General features: G+C 37.1%; 1 protein-coding gene across 1 annotated transcript in view; it reads left to right on the plus strand.

The window, feature by feature from the left end:
- Positions 1 to 20,631, plus strand: part of LOC139723420 (uncharacterized) — an 83,426-nt gene that overhangs the window by 50,391 nt on the left and 12,404 nt on the right. Inside the window, exons 23-40 of the mRNA XM_071634666.1 lie at positions 286 to 503; positions 801 to 935; positions 1,740 to 1,927; positions 3,259 to 3,412; positions 3,822 to 3,985; positions 4,832 to 4,894; positions 5,574 to 5,676; positions 6,826 to 7,005; positions 11,449 to 11,582; positions 12,132 to 12,272; positions 13,656 to 13,808; positions 14,215 to 14,442; positions 15,034 to 15,193; positions 16,220 to 16,397; positions 18,066 to 18,151; positions 18,664 to 18,759; positions 19,240 to 19,409; positions 20,328 to 20,501. Coding sequence (XP_071490767.1) covers positions 286 to 503; positions 801 to 935; positions 1,740 to 1,927; positions 3,259 to 3,412; positions 3,822 to 3,985; positions 4,832 to 4,894; positions 5,574 to 5,676; positions 6,826 to 7,005; positions 11,449 to 11,582; positions 12,132 to 12,272; positions 13,656 to 13,808; positions 14,215 to 14,442; positions 15,034 to 15,193; positions 16,220 to 16,397; positions 18,066 to 18,151; positions 18,664 to 18,759; positions 19,240 to 19,409; positions 20,328 to 20,501 — 2,725 coding nt within the window. The remainder of the gene's footprint in view (positions 1 to 285; positions 504 to 800; positions 936 to 1,739; positions 1,928 to 3,258; positions 3,413 to 3,821; positions 3,986 to 4,831; positions 4,895 to 5,573; positions 5,677 to 6,825; positions 7,006 to 11,448; positions 11,583 to 12,131; positions 12,273 to 13,655; positions 13,809 to 14,214; positions 14,443 to 15,033; positions 15,194 to 16,219; positions 16,398 to 18,065; positions 18,152 to 18,663; positions 18,760 to 19,239; positions 19,410 to 20,327; positions 20,502 to 20,631) is intronic.

A 20,631-nucleotide genomic window follows, 5' to 3' on the forward strand; every position in this document is an offset into this window, starting at 1 on the left:
GTGTACTAAAAATGACGGTATATTTTCTGCAGAATAGTCATCACCAATCCTTTCTGTGCCAGTGAGTGAAATATGCACGAAGTTCACGCACATACCTATGGACAGGAAATGATGTGCACACAGAGAGCTAACTAACACAATTTTAGTATCGACAAATTTGAAATGACATTGAATTATGTTTCAGTTTAAATCCAAATAAATGAATGAAAACATTGAATATGAATCTGGGCACATTATTTTCTATTCTCATTATGTATGCCTTTTCTTTTCAACATACAATTTCAGAAGAATACCAGATTCCTACATGTACGTTGTCGCCATTCGCATTGCGGCCATTGATGCGGGTGCGCCACCTCGCGGTACAATCCTTATAGCCAACATGACGTTCAGCGAAACCTGCGTCTATGACGCGGAAGGCGAACGCACACCTCTACACATAACAATGGACGAAAACGGTGGATCTTACGGCATTGAAGTCCCAAAGTATTACATGTACAGTTATGGTATGTTTGACCAAAATGACAGCGTAAGATGTGTGTATATTTTTCTTGATATTATTATCACACTTTAACTCAAATAATCTTACAAAACAAAATCTCGCATCACGTCACGTAGATCTATTTATATTGTTATTATTGTTGTTGTTTGGTATTTTTAATTTACCAATAATACCTGTCTGGGTTATAATGTTAAGACCTGATAAGATTTTGTGTTTATTAGTGGAAAAATTGCAAACAGAATGGTATTCCATTAGGATTATGTTATACGTTGATAAAAGTGCCCCTACCTTCAATACTCAGATTGTCGTCATCCGCTGGGCATGCAGTCTCATATGATCAGCTTCGATCGGGTGACAGCATCCGATGAAGGCATTGAAGGTCATGACCCGGATGTAGCGAGGCTCCACCTGCGACCGTATGGCAGGTACGGATCAGGTAAGCATCTGAAAAAAGTATAGGTATCCAAGTAGTTCTTTTGTTGTAGTTGTTGTTGTTGTTGCCTCTGAGGCAGATACACCACTCATAAGCATGCATTACATCTTTCTCATCCAAAAATTTCCCGACACTCCATTCAAGGACAACACTCGACTGCACAGTCATTTTGTCGAGTTGGTACTCGGTAACGATACATATTTGATGCAATAATTTATTATTGTAATATTGAGCATGCATTCAGGCCGAACCGTCACGAGTGCATACGTGACAAGGCTGGTCTGTAACTACATACAGCCGATCGATGCTTTCAAGTACGGAATTATACCTATATCCCGAAAATGTGGGCCTACGTTTGCACAAACGTGCCTACGCATATGCAAATGACCACACAGATAGTAAAAATCCAACTACCAACATATCCAGCGCGCGTATAAAGTGAAATACTTTACGGTCAAAATGTAATTATGTGTACAAATCTTAAAAAGTGACTTGCCACTTGAAGTAAGCCTGAATGCTTTATGTAATTAGTGTTCACTGTACTTCTATGAATTATAATAATGACGCCAACCGATTTTTTCGTTTCTTTCTTTTTGTTTTCATATTAATATTCGTTTCCGACTAATCATAATGCAATATATACATTTTTTTTCCTTGCCAATCTGCAATTCCTGTACAAGCTACACTTTCTTTTTTTTTTGGTGTGTGTTTGTCATTATATTTAATTTATTTGTTAGAAATATTGAAATAAACTGAACCGAACTGAAAAGTGACTTGACTGGCTAATGTTCTGACATTTCCCGACAGGTTGGATACCAAGCGTCTCAGACACCAACCAGTGGATCCAGGCTACCATGCTAGAGATCACTCTCTTCAGAGGAATACAGACTCAGGGGAGTAGTGACGTAGAAGCCTGGGTGGAGTCTTTCAAACTACAGTATTCTAATGATACCGTAGTCTGGACATCAGTCACCACGTTCGATAATGGATCAGAGGTAAAGGGTCATATCATTTCTTTTAAGCTGGTTGTAAGTTTTAAAATGAGAAATCCGTACAGAAATTTAGCAACTCTACAAATGTGACCCTGCACCTCAAAACAAACAAAAAGTCGCCAGACATGAATTTTTAGTTAAGACCATATTCTGAAAGAGCAGACTTTAAGCTTTTAAATGATGTATAACTCAAATCAAATGGACTCTCCTAACCTATCTAAATATTGGAAAGAAAGCACAAACTCAGGAAAAGTGTGAACTGAGAAAAGTGGCTCTGAAGTACAGTGTCTATTCAAGCGCTTAATCTTTACCAAACCGTGCTGGCTGTGCAATGAATGGGACAAAAAACAGGAAGTAAACCACCAGAGTAACAACAATGAAGGGATTATCAGATTAAACTTAAATTAAACATGCCTCATTAACACATTCTTTCCATAATTAATGCCAACTCTCAAAGCAGTAGCGCTATCCTTTCAAAAGTTATTAGAGTGGAAAGTGAAGAGTGTGGACAAGGTTTTTTTAGAAATGAAAAAGGGATTCTAAAGACACACCTAATCACACTATTCTACCAAAAATGTTCGATATAAACTGCTAAAAAAACACACTTTCCTGCCCGTTTTATGATACCAAATTTTAGCATCATGTAAAAAAAGACCCGCTCTTTCAGAAAATATGAAAAAGTCAAGTTCGGCTAGGTTGACCCATTTCACTTATTTTCAGTCCTCACGCAAAATCAGTGTGTGCGACTTTATGTTCGTTTTGAGGTGCACGGTCACAAATAATAATGATAGTAATCATGATAATGATAATAATAATGATAATAATAATAATAATAATACTTATAACGATAATAATATAATAGTAATAATAATAATGATAACGATAGCAGTATTATTATCATTGATAATAAGGATGATGATAATGATAATACAAAAATACATACATACATACATACGCCCATAGACAAAGTCATGCAAACAAAAACGCAAGTCAGGTTGAAATTCCATTGCACAGAAAATCACGTGAGTTTAATAATATCAAAACGACGTCCTCTACTGCCCTCGATTGGGTATTCACAGGGACAATGATTATCCCATTATTTTTAAGTCATTGAGTGTTTAAATTGTGATATAAGTACATGACTGATTTAAATCATGAATTGTATCTAATACTGGCGGCTAAATGTTCATCTCAAGTTATCGACGTCCAGTTTGTTTGTGCCGAAATTTTCACTCGCCGTTTTCTATAAATATTGTGAATATACTGTGCAGTAAATAAATATATTTTTTTCACTGTTTACAACATTAACAACACTGTTTGGCTTTGGATGGCAGGTTTTCAGCGGTAATGTTGACCAGATCTCCACGGTATCCCACTCTTTCCCCGATGCATACGGGCTAGTCTTCCGCATCATCCCGCTCACCTGGCATCTACGAATCGGGCTCCGCTTCGAACTCATCGGCTGCTCGAACGCTAGGATGTTCAAACGTGAGCATGCGCATTGAAGAATATTGCGTTACAATGCTTTCAACCATTCATACCAAGAACTGGGTGTGACGGGCATTCAGTTAGATAGAGAATTTGTCTTCTGCAGAGTTAAAGGGTGAAAGGGGCACTGACAACGATCTATCTTTGATAAAATTTGTGATTAAAACCATTGTACAGTACTTTCTTCCATTATTGATGTTATTAGATGTAGAATCATGATGAAATAATTGTGTTTCAAAGTGTTCGGTTCCTACTGTTCCATCCAATTATTAGTATTACAATGTATTCAGGTCATTGCTAATGTTATTTCCTGCCATGAATGACACATTACGGTTTTTTTTTTTTATTCACTGTAATGGAATGCAGAAATTGTATGATATAAGATTAAAAACAAATCAAATCTATTTAGATCAAGTGGACTGCGTGCGCTGTGAGACGACGTACTACTGTCCCGGGAATGGATCGCGATACACGTGCGGCCGTTGCGACCCTCCATCGGACCAATGTGATCGCTCACCCGTCGAGCATTCGTACGGACATGCGTCCGAGTGCAGCCCCTGCCCCGAGGGCCACGTAAGTTTGTTATCGTTCTCGGATTCAAACAATTATCTTCCACGAAAACTGTTTACCGTCAACCTGTCATGTTCTTTTCTTCATCATATCATTATTTTGCCTTCGTTTCCTATATTTCATGATTTGCTTTATTGCTTCCCATTAGGTTTTGATAAACTATCATTGTTTGTCCACTGAAATAAATTGCATTTGTTGTGAAATGATATGAGGAATATAGTCAAATCAAATCTTTATCTCCCTCAGTAAACGAGTGAGCCAATGATCTTGCCTTTATGCCAAGAATCAAGTGATGCCACACCATTTTTTCTTTGAATTTTGGATGTTCTGTACTTGCACAGAGCATACCTCATCAAAAGTGATTTCGTGTTGTTATAATGAATATCGATTTTAACGCAGTCTGATGAGGTGTTGAAGGAAGGTAGAACATAATTGATAACAATACTAATACAGACTCCATTTCCCGTTCTACATCAAAGTCCAGATTTCGGCGAGTATAGCTAAGTGTGAGAAGTTTACTAGCTTTGCTCTTGATGTCTCACTTTCTGATGAAAATTAATAGTTGATTACGAAAGATTGTTTGTTGAGTATTTTCCGTCACAGTTAAATGTAGGGTGTCTTTTTGAATTCATATCAACTATTTCTCTTCAACAGTCAAAACGTCCCAACTTCTTTCTGCATCTCAAAATGTAGGTGAAGAACCTTCCTGAATATAAGCTAAGCCACGATCTCTTTATTGTAGTCTATGACCAGTGGCCCAAAGTTTCGAGCCCCTTTTATTTGTTTTCTTTGTTTGGTTTGGTTATTTCTTTACTATTTTGCACTGTTGCTCATCCCCTTCCCTCATAGATTTGCCACGATGGTTATGCTTGGCTGTGTCCATCCTACACATACGCCGTATGCAACGAGACTGTGAGTAAATGCACTTCCGAGAAAGGCGCGTACACAATTAATTACCAGTTGAATTGAGCGAATTAAAGACACGCTACGTTGGTGACTAGTATGAAATAGTATTTTTGGTAGCTATGAGAGAGACTGACATGGTGGATGGAACTTTGTCAGTCAGCAATTTGGAATCTCTCTTTTCATGCTTGTTTTCACCGGATATCGTATTCAAGTGGACCCCCACTGGAACGAAGTCCTCGGGACATGCAGTTTTCTGTCGTTATGTCGAAATTTCGTTATAACTGAAAAAAAAAAAAGAAGAAGCACGGAGTGGATAATGTTGCGGCCCGAATGTTTACTTCGTTGTAACCGGAATTTTGTTAGAACCGTGCTCGCTATAATGGGAATACAATGTATGATTTTCAGTGCAAGAGATTGATTAGTGATTCCTTCCCATATCTTTACTGAAATTATAACCAAACAGGAGTTCTTGGACTCCCTATTTTTGGGAATGTTATTTATGAATGAATTAATTTATAGCTACACTATATACTATTATTTACCTTTTTCGTGTTCATAAAAGCATTTCTTAAGCACTCTGATGTTGTTGGCATATGTTAGGATAAAAACCATGACGTTATAATGATCGTTTCGAGTTCTCACCCTCTCAGCCTCCGTCTAATTTTTCTATCTATCATCTCCGCAGCACTGTTCGAAGGATTGCTTCGACTGCCCGTCAGGCTCGGCCTGTTTTGACGGTGTGAAGACAGACTGTCAGCCAGGCTTTTACTCCATGGGATACGGACAAGGTAAATTGCGCCACCTAGTGTCGAGCATGAGATGCAAGATGTGAATAATGACGAAGTTCCGAATTCCATTCCATTGGTAATGGTATCATGCTGCAGTGACACACCTTATTACATCAGTACTGCCCTACTTTGGCAAAAAGAAGAAAGTAACGTTTTCATGGATATTGACTTTTTCTATTTGGCATATTTGAGGCATGCTCTATTTAAATGAAAAATCCAAAAGTTACAATTTTGACCCATTTCTGAGATATTCAGGTGGCAAAAGGAAGCAAGTAACAACCTCATGATATGATTGTCACTTGCTTCCCTTTTCCAAATCATTTATATTTTACACACAATCTAAAATACTTTGGCAAAAAGGGAGCAGGTAACATCCGTATGATTATAATATTATGATTGTCAATTGCTTCCTTTTGCCAGTTTTTATGTTTGCTACAAATCTATAATACTTTGGCAAAAGGAAGCAAGTAACATTCTCAGGATATGATTGTCACTTACTTCCAATTGGCAGATTTTTCATCTTTGCTAAAAATCGGAAATACTTTGGCAAAAGGAAGCAAGTTACGATCTCATATGATATGATTGTCGCTTGCTTCCTTTTGCCAAATTATTTGCACTTAATCTAAAATACTTTGCCAAAGGAAGCAAGTGATATCCTAATGAATATGATTGTAACTTGCTTCCTTTTGCCAAATTTGTATGTTGCAACAAATCTATAATACTTTGGCAAAAGGAAGCAAGTAACATACTCATGATATGATTGTCACATGCTTCCTTTTGCCAGATTGTTCATGTTTGCTACAAATCTATAATGCTTTGGCAAAAGGAAGCGAGTTACATAATAATGAGTTTCTATGGAAATACCAAAATTCTTTGAATTGTCATAAATGCATCACCATATGCCTTTTGCCAGAGAAAACGAATAATTTTTAACCGTAAAACATGCAAATTACAAGAAAAAGACATCTGGAAGAAAATAGCAAAAGATTGGCAGTGGTAGCATACTAAATTTCTTGTTATTTAAAGCATTCTTACCAAACTCTCCTGTAAAAGTAAAAAAGAGAACTTTCAATGAAGCTACATACCACTTTTTTGCCCTTTGTTTTATAACGTACTGCTCATCATTACCTTGTGTACTCATATCGGCAGACGAGTGCCTGCCGTGTCACGACGGCTCGTACCAGCCGCTTCCCCGCCAGACTTCGTGTCACTGTTGTCCGCCCGGATTCTACAGCACGGAGGGAAAGACGGAGTGTGCCCCCTGTAAGGTCAACCAGTTCTCAGACAGCGAGTGTGGCAAGTGCCAAACGTGCACCTCGGCTGACGAGTGTAAGTCTGACTGATATCGATAACACAAACGATCATTAGTGACAACAGAACGAGAGCACAAACTATTTTGTGTATAGTCATGACCGTCTCATTTTATGCGATCAGAAAACCATTTTACGAAAAGAAACTTTGCTTCCTTCTCGGACTCATTTAAACCTTCATCGAAAGAAGAATATGAAGATAATTGGTGTTATATACAGGCCACCAAATCATAAAACTGAAACGTTTTTTGAAAATTTTGATGAATGTCTCAACACAATTACACGAGAAAATAAGCAAATTTATATTATGGGCGACTATGATATTGACATGACGAAAATAGATACTTTAGCGGTAAAATTAAAAACCACTCTTTTTTCATATGCTTTCCATTCCCATATTGATAACCCAACAAGTATATACCCAAACATCTAAAACCTTGTTGGATAATATTTTTTCTAATAACTTCTCTGTAAATAGATTTATTAATGGTGTTTTATATTATGATATATCTGATCATTTAACGATATTTATTATTCTTCGTTATTCTGAAAACATCAAAAGTATTTCAAAACCCAGGCCAATAATGTACAGAAAAGAATCAGACGAGAATATTGAATTACTTAATCTTGACTTAGTGAAGGAAGAATGGCAAGAAGTGTATCTTCAAAATAACGCCGATAAAGCTTATGATATTTTTCTAGATAAACTTTTATATCATTATCGAAAAAAACATTCCTTTAGTTAAGAAAAAAACAGGTAGAAAGAACAAACATCCCTGGATTACAAAGGGAAATATAGAAATATACTCAGTAACTTGATTCGTATTTCTCGTAAAATGTATTATTCTGATAAGTTTGATAATCAAAAGGATAACGTAAATGGCTTATGGGAAACTATGAAATAACAGGTGAAAATAATAAGGAAACATCGTCCGTCTTTTATAATGACAACAAAGAACTCACAAACCCTGACGAAATATCTGAGGCTTTTAACTCATACTTTGTAAATATTGGCCCCAATTAGCTTCAAAAATAAAAAAAACAAACATGTTCATTTAAACTTTACTGAATTTCTTCCACCAAACTGCGACAAATCCCTTTTCTTTACCCCAACAGATGAGAAAGAAATACTGGAGATTGTTAACAGATTAAAGCCAAGTAGATCTAGTGGCCATGATAAAAATAAGTGTTTATATACTGAAGAAAATCATCAAACAAATAACCACACCTTTATCCTACATTTTAAATCTTTCACTGTCTTCTAGAATATGCCCAAACTCATTAAAGATTGCGAAAGTAGTTTCAATTTTCAAAAGAAAAGACAACCCTTCTCTTTTAACAAATTATAGACCAATATCGTTATTACCTAGTATTTCTAAAATTCTGGAAAAAATTATTCATAAACGCCTGTACATTTTTCTTCATGTAAATGACCTACTTATACCTAATCAGTTTGGATTTAGAAAGGGCCATTCCACCGATTTAGCTATAATTCAATTGTTAGATAAGATTACTGAATCTTTTGCATATAAAAAAACACCTTATAGGAATTTTCATGGATTTATCAAAGGCTTTTGATACCATAGATCATGATATATTACTTTACGAATTAAAAATATATGGTATTCGTGGTTTAGCACTTTCTTGGATTATTGATTATTTATCCAACAGAAAGCAATATGTACTATTTAAGTCATCTAAGTCTCCGAATTCTAATATTGTATGTGGTGTTCCCCAGGGATCAATTCTTGGCCCCCTACTGTTCCTTGTATATATCAATGATATAATAAATACATCAAAAACTCTTAAATTTATACTTTTTGCGGATGATACTAATATTTTTTACTCCCATGAGAACCTCGAAACACTGTTTAATACTCTGAACACGGAAATAGACAAAGTATCCCAATGGTTTATATGTAATAAATTATCCCTTGTTGTTTCTAAAGCAAATTTTATACGTTTCAAACCTACTGCTTCACAGAACATTAACAGCAGTTATGATATTAATATTGATGGATTATTCTTAACTGAAGTAAGATTTATTAAATTTTTAGAAATCACAATTGACTCGAGTTTAACTTGGAATGATCACATTCATAATATCCACACGTCCGTCTCAAGAACTGTAGGAATTTTATATCGACTGAAAAACTTCATATCTCACAATTCCCTGACTATTCTATATAATGCATTGATCTTACCACATATCACATACTGTAATATCGTTTGGGGAAACTGTGGCTCAACTAAAATTAATCCAATTCTTTCCCTCTAAAAACGTGCTTTACGTTTAATTATCAATTCCCGTTACTTATCCCCATCCAATCCCCTATTTCGTCAACTAAAAACATTGAAAATTGAGGATCTTCACACCTTTCAAACTGCTGTTTTTATGTATAAATATACATTTAATTGTCTTCCAAAAATTTTTGATGGCTTCTTCACTCCAAATTCCACCGTTCATTCATATCCAACACGTCAGTCGTCCGATTACCATCTCGAAAACCCCAGAATCATTTTAGCTAAAAAATCATTAAAACATAATGGACCAGATATTTGGAATTCTTTACCCCCTAGCTTACAACAATGTACGTCGTTGAACATTTTCAAACGAGAATTAGAAATCACCCTCATAATCCAGTATACTTCTGACACATAAGTATTCATACCACCTGGTTAACAAACACCCTAAACAATGAGTTCACGGCCATAACTGAAGTAACATTCACCTCATCACACTGATACACAAAATAACACTCAACGTACAAACCAAGATTCATCCCAACACGATGCACACCGCACTGCACCGCACGTCCTTCGCACAATTACTTCCCACTCAGTGAGTGGCAAGATTTTTCTATGTATCTCTTTATTGTGCCCTTTGCACAATTACCCCCCACTCAGTGAGTGGCAAGATTTTCTTTATGCATCTCTTTACCTGGGGCTATCTTCCTCGTCAAGCTTAGCTTATGATGATGGTCCCCTGCATTTCATTTTTATCATTTCCTACTGCTTCCTTTTATATATGATATTCGTTCTTGAAAAAAGAAAATGTACACTGTAAAAACATCGGTGTTAGATTTAACACCACGGGTGTTAAATCTAACACCGATCAAACTTCAATAAAGGACCACACCCACAGGTGTTAAAAATGTACTGTGTTGGTGTTGAAAAGTGTTCACCTGACACTTCGTGGTGTTAATTTGACACTGTACCTGGTGTTATTTTGACACTGTACTGGTGTTAATTCAAAAATGACACCACATGGTGTTGATTTGATATTTGCTGGTGTTAATATCAATGGTTTAACACCCGTCCAGCTTCAATAAGGGACCACACCAGCTGGTGTTACTTTGGTGTGAATTTATTTTCACATTTTTTCAAAAATGTAGTATTTTAATGTAAAATTCTTGATCGTCTTGTTTAAATCAAAAATCAACAAGAAGTGCAGTTACAAAGAAACTCTTCAAAAAACAGTTTCAAATTTGGAAATGACACCCGTAGGTGTTAATTCAACACCATAAATGAGCACCGAAAATTTAACACCAGCTTGGTGTTTACTATTTAACACCGGACTTTTTGCAGTGTATGTATGATCCAAACGTTACGAATATTAGCTCTGTAAATGATTATGTAAGTATTTTGTTGATTTGTTGATTTGTATTGATTTTGAAATGCAGAAATACAAACTGAACTGAACTGAACTGAACTGAGAAGTTTGTTCACAAAAACCGAAAAGTCCATTTTTGAAGATTTTGAAGTACGGTCTCTGTCATAAAGTACAAAATAATACCTTTTAAATGATATATTGGTCACTGCATATAAAGGTATATTTTTTAAGTTATGGTCAAAAAACTAAAAAAAAATCTTATTATTCTCTGTATTATTCTTGACCTTTAATCGCAAATATCTCCATTTGGCAAATATGGACTTATGGGTTTTTGCGAACAAACTCTTCATATTTTGCCCTCACTTTGTCACGTCTAGACTTTTATTTAGATTGATGAGCAATACTGTTTCATCTATTCTCCCCAAATACATTTTTGTGTAAAGGTTTTGAAAACTTTCTTCTGTTAAATGAAAGTCACTATATTCAGATCGGAACATGCTATTCTCGTGCCGACGTCCTACACGATCAATCGACAGTATTAGCGACAAGTTTTCACGCTGGCCTATTCAAAAGCATTTTCGTAACTCGAGCCTCTAAGTTAATAGTCATGTTTACGTTCCTTCCAGTTTGTTTTGCTTAAAGTTTGTTTATTTGTTGGTTGTTGTCAAATAGAGAAAAAAAAAAGACTAATTTGTTATGCATTGAAAATATTACGACAAAAAGACAGTCCTGGAATAAGGGAACAATGGTCGTACAAATGCAAACACATACATCATCATCTGGTCAAACCATTAACAACGCGAATTACATGATGCCAGGACCGTTAAGATAACACGTGGCATTTAACAGGTCCATGCTTGCAGCAGCCCGGACCGTGTATTGAAGGTGTGCGATGTGTCAACGTTGGGAGCGGCACGCACCGTTGCTTGGATTGTCCGCCCGGTTATAATGGCACAGAAGGCAACTGTACTGATATCGATGAGGTAAGATCAATAGAGAACGTAAATAAGAAGAACATCTATTCATTTAATTCCTCCAGTTGAAGTGAATGCATTTGTAATTTAGGTTCAAACGTCAAATGTTTGATAGGTGAAAGTCCCGATTAGACTAGAAATTGATAACCGTTTTGAAAGTGTAATCACAAACTTCTAAGCACGCACGAGAGGTACAGTATCTGTATGTTTCTATAAGAGATCTCTCCTCCAAAAGGTAAATGTGAATTCCACATCAAAAAAGAGCTAATCACTAACATGACGTCTCATGTTAACGCTACAGATGACTCTGAGAGTAACGAAGTCCTCAGAACCTACAGTTTTCTTTCGATATTATCGAAATTTATTACAGTCAAATAATAAAGTACAATCTACAAAAAATGTAGAGATGGTAATTCTAGGACCTGAATTTCTAGTTCCTTATAACGAGAATCTCGTTATATCCGTGTTTATTGTGATAGGAATGAATAGTACTGTACTTAGGAAAATATGGACTCTTTTTATTGCTTTCATTTTTTCTCTATTATTCTGCGTTATTAGTGTGCCGTCGACAACCCGTGCTGGGAGCCGGCAGAATGTCTCAACCTCGTACCCGGATACGTCTGCGGACGCTGTCCCGCTGGGTACGAGGGTGAGGTCACCCACGGCTACGGGCTGGAACACACCAGAAACCATCGCCAGGTAACGTGGGAAAGGCACAAATAAATGTCATACGCAGCGGCATTAAAAAGAAATAAGGATAAATAAATACAAATAAAAAAGCACTCAAGGTTATCTTACCAATTATAGTGATCATGTATAGTATGTTTTGTCCTCTGATGCTTCTGGATTAGTTTCCTTTGATTATGTGGTCAATTTTTTTCTATATTCTCTACTTCATTTCACTTATTCATTTTAATCATTATATTCACTTACCCGTTCATTATTTTTTTCCTGGGAAAATTCGGGCAAGACATGATAGCTTGGATTATTGATACACTTTTTTTCACAAAGAAAGAAACGCTGTTTAAAAGTAATGTGAGTTTTCTTGGGGGGGGGGGGTTCAAGCAACAGGTACCAGATTTCAAGTTGACAATGATTCTTAGAGTTATTGGACCATTTTCACTTCCTTTTTTTTTCACAGGTCTGTAATGACGTTGACGAATGTCAAATGTCTAATGGAGGATGCGATCCAAATGCTGAGTGCATAAATACGCAGGTGACGTTTTTCCTTCATCTTGTGCGTAGTCATGATTTATATGTCATTGACTGTATTTTTATTGTATGCTTGTCTTTCTTACCTATCTGCAAGGTTCGACATACTAATATTTAGTGAATCCCATATATTAAAAAAAAAACTGTATGTGACTAAGCCATAATGCTTCCATCGAGCAGTATGCGTTGGAAAAAGACCGTCAACATTTTTAGTCAATTTTGTCAATCTCAGAATATGGCTGGCAACACACTACCTCCCTCTCCCTTCGGATATCTAATCTGGTGTAATTTTTAATTGACAGAAATATGTGTAAACAAAGATAGAGATCTGTTGAAACCACTCAAACACCTGCGTTCTATTGTTGTAGTTATGGTGACAGGTCATTTGGAATTTTAAACGTGTTAGATTTTTTTTTTACCAACCAAATAAAGTAAACAACTTGTAGGTCCAGTATAGTTAGATGCTCAAACAGTACGAGATACCACATATCCCATGGTTTTAGGTCTCATCAGAGCTTCACAATGGAAACACAAACATTTTTCGCCACCGTCATAAAAAAGCACCAGATCTCGAAATTTCCAGCCACTATGAGGGGTCAATAATGATCCACTAAGCCACTGCAAAGTAGCCCTTATTTTTTCGCCTTTATATTTCATTTCATTTCATTTCATTTCATTCATTTCATTTTATTTTATTTTATTTTAGTTCATTTGATTTGATTTGATTTGATTTCATTTCATTTAATTTAATTTCATTTTATTTCATTTCATTTCAATGAGAGAAATAACACAAATCACTTGAATTGACAGTAGGCTTATAGTATCAGAAAAGAGCAAACTGCCGAACGTGTGAATGCGTTCAATTTTCAGGGAGGACATCTCTGCGGCTCCTGTCTCCATGGTTACGTCGGGACGAACGAGGAAGGCTGCTTCCTCCCCATAGACCATTGCGCCGAAAGCTCTAGTGAGTGCGACCCCAACGCCATCTGCACGTACACGGGCCCAGGAACGTACTACTGCGAGGTAATTGAAGGTCCGAGCTATACAGTCTGGAGTACTTTGCAATCTTTAGCTTTTTACTTAGCATTAATAATACAAATCTGCCAAGTACGTAAGCCTTGCAAAGATGGAACCAGCTTTCTAACCTATTCACATTTTGTGACGTTACTCAGTTGTAGAATGTCCTATATTTCTTTGATTTACGTTTCTAACCTACCTTTGTTTTTGTTTTTTATCTGAATCAAAGTAAGTAGTCAATTATCATTTTTCTTGTTAATTTAAATCAAAGGAAGTAGTCAATTATTAATCAAATAATCTAAATTCTATGGATGTACTCAGCGTTACAGGGCAGTAATGTTTCTCTCTAAGACCACGAAAAAAACTAACACCCGATATTGGTTGTTCTCGACTGATTTCATGACATCCACAGTGCGATGCCGACATGGGCTGGGCTGGGGACGGTTATGTCTGCGGTCGAGATGAAGACCTGGACGGGCAGGTTGACACGAGGCTTGCGTGCCGACAGCCGAACGACACTCGCTGTGTACGGGACAACTGCCCCGGGTATCCTAACAGCGGGCAAGAAGACGCCGACGATGACAAGATTGGCGACTCCTGCGACCCCGATGCCGACAACGACTTCATCAAGAACGACGAGGTGTGGAGCCCAAACCTTTGTGTATTGCTGTTCGTTCTTGATAGGCCTATCTAGAAGTTAATTTGTTGAAGAAGGGGGGGGGGGGGCTTTAAGTATCCTTTTTTTTTTAGTGTACTGAATGTGCAGAATGTTTTCTGGACATCAGCACTATGAATAGATCATTGCCCTGTTTTATAAAGCTGTTCGCAAAGTCACGCACAACAGTTTTCTTCACGAACGAATGGAATATGGCAAGCCAAGTGGGTTCTGACATTTGCGGATGATAATGATTATCCTTACATTTTTACACATCGTTTCATTGAAAGAGTATTTTTGTCCCAATGAACATGAAATAATGACTTACAGTCGTACTTTAGGGAAGGGGGAAAAGTGGGCACACATATTGGCACATACGTCGTGTGTAACTTTATGAACAGCTCTATGAAACAGGGTATAGATACGGTTGCAAAATCAACGAGAATTAGCTGTGATTTATAATGTTTCTCAAAAAAGTGATCACGAAATCTTCCCTTAAATGATTAGCATAATTCCATTAATATTGATGTTTCTTTACTTTTAAGATTTCTTTTTGTTCTACAAACTTTAAATCAGGACAACTGCCCTCTAGTGCCCAACTATAACCAGGCAGACAGCGATGGAGATCAAGTCGGCGATGCCTGCGACAATTGTCCGGGAACTTCGAATGCTAAACAGAATAACGATGATGATGACGCCAGTGGGAACGCATGCGACTCCGACGACGACAACGATGGTACGCGACTATAAAGGACTCACCCACATAGTAGGATTAGGATACAAACTGAAGTATGTACTGTCCTTGATGCGGAAAAAATAGCAACAAAAAATACCGTATCAAAATAAATTTGCATCCCTTTCTCTTTTACCATCCACATGATAATGGCACACGGCTCTTCACTTAGTAAAATAAACGAAACTGCCAAGCGATATCTAATCTACTATGACACGATATATTAGATATGTGACCCTGCATCACCAAACCAACAAAAAGTCGCCAGACATGGATTTTTAGTTAAGGGCAGATTATTAAACACCAGACTCTGAGCTGTAAAATGATATATAACTTAATTCGAATGGACTCCCCTAACCTATCTAAATACCAACAAGAAAGCAGACACTCTGGAGAAGTGTGAACTATGAATAGAGGCTCTGAAGTACAGTGTGTATTCAAGCGCTTAATATTTACCAAGCCGTGCTGCAGCTCTAAAAGGGACAAAACACAGGATGTAAACTATTGGAGGAACAACAATGACGAGATTTATCAGATTAAGCTCAAATTAGGCATGTTCTATCAACACATTCTGTCCATGATAAAAGACAACGTTCAAAGCAGTATAACTATCCTTTCAAAAGCTATTAGACTTGGAAGTGAAGAGTGTGGAGAAAGGATTTAAAGAAATGAAATGGGGATTCCGAGACATACCTGATCATTCTATTCTCCCACTAAAAGGGTTGTAGAAAAACTGCTTATAACACAACCCAAGAAACAAACACACGGCTGCCTTGCAGACAATAAAGCTGAACAAGACCCAAGATTGAAAGCGTTTGGATATTCTAATCGCCTTATTATAAACCCCATTTTCCGGGACAACAAATTTGGACATTTTGTGCATGTGTGTCTTTTTTGGCTGTTTTTTTTTTTTTTTTTTTTTTGCTTGTTTGTTTGTTTGATTATCTGTTTTGATTGTTTGTTTGTTTGTTGGTTGTTTTTTTTTTGTTTATTTTTGGCTTTATCCTCTTCTTCGTTTCCCGATTCCAGGCATCAGTGACGGCTCGGATAACTGTCAGAAAAAGCCAAACCCTGATCAGACTGACACAGATGGTGATGGCGTGGGAGACGCTTGTGACAACTGCCCTCTAGAGGCCAACAACGGACAGACGGATTCCAACAAGAACGGCTACGGAAACGCGTGCGATGACGATTCCAACGTTGATGAGTAAGATACACCACGTATGGCGCTCCGGCCTTGTTTATTTGTTTATATATTTACTTATTTTTAAGTGTGCAGGCTTCCCAAAGTTTATAGCTGACAGTCATGATTAGCTTTATGGACTCATAACATTATGTTATGAGTCCATGGAAGACCAGCTGAAAGGACAAGTTCACCTTCATAGACATGTGGGTTGAGTGAATGCAGCAATATTAGTAAAACACATCAGTGAAAGTTTGAGGAAAACCAGACAATCCGTTCTAGAGTTATGAACTTTTGACGTTTCTGCTCACTGAAGGCTGGATGAGAAGACTACTATAGCTTGTGATGTCACATCAGTACAACAATATAAAGAACATATAAAGAAAATTCAACATATTTTCACTTTCCTCGCTTAATAAAAGGTCTTTTGACTCCCCTCTTTCAGAAGGCAAGGGGAATAGTATCACCCTTATGATATGCCCCTGACAAGTTGAGGAAATGTACACTTTTTGCAAAAAGTAAAATTTTGTGAAATTTCTTTTTATTTTCTTCATGTCGTTGTACGCATGTGATATCATACACTGTAGTAATCTTCTCATCCAACAGTAACGGGCAGATACTTTAAAAATTCATAACTTATGAACGGATTTTCCGATTTCCCCCAAACTTTCACTGATGTGTTCTACTGATATTGCTGCATTCACTCAATCCACATGTATATGAAGGTGAGCTTGTCCTTTAACGTAGCTGAATATGGGCTATTCAGCCATCTCTCAGATGGAATAAAGAAACAAACAAACAAAAAAACAAACAAACAAGCAAATAAATGTTAAAAAACCGCCCTCAACGAAAATTAGAAAGAAAGAAGAACTAAACAACCTGAGCAGCAGTGGCACTATCCATATTATTAGTATCAATCATAATTATATCCAGCATCATCAGAAAAGTAGGTATACATTCGTACCAATGATCTCTATTATAAGTACCTGGATATTTCATTCATCAATCGCTTTGAAGCCACCCCTCTGCCATCTTGCCACGCACTTGGCCAGTACATTTCCGGAACGGCGCACATGGCATCACGTGATCTTGATGACAGTCTATGGTCATACCTCGTGTGAAATGCGTGCAAGTTAAATTTGGCGACGCTGTGGTATGACGTATTTATACAGCGTGAATGGGGTGATGAGATTTCTTCTTATGTCCTTCAGATACCAGTGATGAATACAACAATTATCTGTTTCATTGACTAGATCCATTTGTCATTTGCTTTCCCATTCTTCAGAATTAATTCTATATTCCAAAACGCATACTACCTACTTATTTTTATTTAACGTTATGCACTCTGGATATACTTGATGTGCTATGCATGTACGAAAAAAAAAAAGTAAAAAAAGAAAGGATGCTGCATCCGTCCTGATTGAATTCAAAGCTATCTAACACTGTGCAAACATGATAACGGCAAATCCTGATGACCATACTGACAACAACATTTCATCGTAGCTAATAAAAATAAATGTAGCTTGCCTTTACAGATTAACATAAACATGCAAACGCACAGCATTTGGACACACTGCATAATGTGTATCTACATCTGTTATGGTGTGGCATGTTACTGGTTATTTCAACCCGTCAGTAGCACAGTATAAGGAAAGGTAAAATGTTTAAAAGGCTCATTGTTTTTCGTCAAAGGGACGGTGACGGAGCATTCGACCATGATGACAACTGTCCTAGCGTGCAGAATGGCGACCAAACGGACACGGACGATGATGGAATAGGTGAACACAATTTACGCAGACACATTCGTCTTTGTTTGTTCGTATTTTTATCACAAGTGATTAAAGAAATCAGGCGTATTTTAGGCGTTTCATATAGTCAAAAGAAAGAAAGAAATTATTAATTGTATTAAACAAACAAAATATACTACATGCATACATTTGTTTTTCATTGAGTTATATTTATAAGAAAGCAAAAAAACAAACAACAATAGCTTGCGCCTTCCTTCTGTTTTTAACACTAACAAGTGTCCCTGAAAATATTAGAAGAAGAAGAAGAAGAAGAAGAAGAAGAAGAAGAAGAGGAAGAAGAAGAAGAAAGAGAAGAAGAAGAAGAAGACATATTACTGAGAATGCGATAGCTCTTGACCCGGGTCAGAAAACACTGCATTATTTGTGAGAGCTCTGACAAGGCAACATCTGCAATGAGTCGTATTGTATGAAATTTCAATTCGGCCGACAACATTGTCCCAGCCTGCATTGCGATGTAACTGTAAATGTCTCAATCAATGCAGGGGACGAATGTGACGATGACATGGATGGCGATGGTATCCCCGATGAAAATGACAACTGCCTTCTGGTGGCCAATGCTGATCAGGAAGACACCAACCGTAATAATTTGTCTCACTCCCACCCTGAATAAGTTTCTCTATTATTTTCTCTCTCTTAATTTCCTTCCCTGCCTCTCTTTCTTGGCTGTAGATCTAGCGTCTTTGTGGAATTCATGTCAACTATTATTATTTCGTCCAATGAAGTTGTAGGGATTCCATAATTGTATCCAGTCTGTATTTCAAGTTTTTGAGTGGCATGTACAAAGTCTTTCTGTTGGAGAGACTGTGGCGTACTGCAGAGTAATAATCAAGTGACACTACTGTAAGGGTGCGATCAAATTGTATCCATGGTATCTCTGTTTAAACGTGCCTATCCGGTACGATAGATTAATGCACGTATAATTATAATTGTACATTTATACTAGATTTTTGTCTTATCTTACCCAACAAAAGCAATGAGAACAATTATTTGAATATTAATAATTGTAATATTATCTTTGGACTGAACGAAACCTGAAGTTGAATCATGATTTTCTTCAGAAAACTGGATTGGTGACGTTTGCGAAGAGGATACGGACGGGGACGGATATCCGGATCCATTTGACAACTGTCCCCGGAGCAAACAGTATCATACAGCTTCTTTCATCGACGGATACTCGTCGAATCTTAAAGCCAACGCATACACCCCAACGTGGTACTTCAAACACGCGGTCCGTGACATGCTCATTATACTCATGATAATTATTTTTAAGTATCAGCTAAACGTATTGTAATTTGCCTTTGGTAAGTGATCACCCAATGATCACTAATTGAACTCACCCAGTAGGCATGCTTTTTGTATCGTAGAGATAATTTTTTTTTTCTCTCTCCACATTAATTATTATTTTTCATTTATTTTTTTTGATATGTAGTCTTGACTAATTTAATGTTGAATCTCAACATACGATATCACTCAGTGTGCCGCGATGAATTTCATGCGGTTTGCCGGCATTCCGAAACCACATAGACATGAACGAATTTTGTAGACATTCTGTCTTCATTTTAACATTCATTTCGTAGAAACGGTAATAGCAGAAATGCCATGCAGCAAAAATCTATAAGGCAATTGTAAGAATCATGTGATGTGAGTTGCATGGCATTTCTGATATTAACGTTTCTACGAAATGAATGTTAAAAGGAAGACAGAATTGTGTGACAAATAGACGTTTGATTGTTTGTACTTTGTAATATTTCGATTTACTGATCTGTATGATCACGGTTGTGCGTTTGAGCAAAATATGCCCATTTCGTGCATTTTTTTATGAAGCTTGAAACTAGTTGAGGATGCGAAAAAGAAAAAAAAATATTCCATTTTTCCTCTACTTTTTTTTTCTTCCTTTGCAATCGTAACTTTGGCAAGTAAAACTAAATTCTTAATTTGATGCGTCCTGGTTCATCCAGATATGTAATAATAATAATGATTACAGTAGAATCAGGCTTCTTCTCTTTATCAATCGTTTAACCATTGCAACATAAGTTCAAATGCCCTGCACTGCAAAAGTACCATTACTGTTCATTTTTAGAAGGAGTAGAACTAGAAGCAGTTGCTCTTTTATCGGAATGAACATAATATTTTATCATTATACAAGGGGCGGGAGGTCACTGGTCCGTTCAACGCCGAGCCGTCCAGCCTGGTCAGCCGGGACAATCTCGGGGACATGGTATTCACGGGAACGATGTACGTTGACCAGTCGCCAGAGTCGGGACAGGACAATTCCATCGGGATCGTGTTCGGCTACCAGAGCAACGACGACTTCTACCTGGTACAGTGGTGGCGGGACTACCGCTTGTTGAGTTGGTCGCCGTATTCCCGACACATCCATTCCTTGAAAGGAGTTATGATAAAGGTATGGAAATTCGCGTTCTAGTACAACATCATAATGATACGTATTC

The sequence above is a fragment of the Diadema antillarum genome, unplaced genomic scaffold (assembly GCF_040938485.1).
Source record: "Diadema antillarum isolate AM-2024a unplaced genomic scaffold, OU_Dant_1.0 scf00000189, whole genome shotgun sequence".
Taxonomy (NCBI): Eukaryota; Metazoa; Echinodermata; class Echinoidea; order Diadematoida; family Diadematidae; genus Diadema; species Diadema antillarum.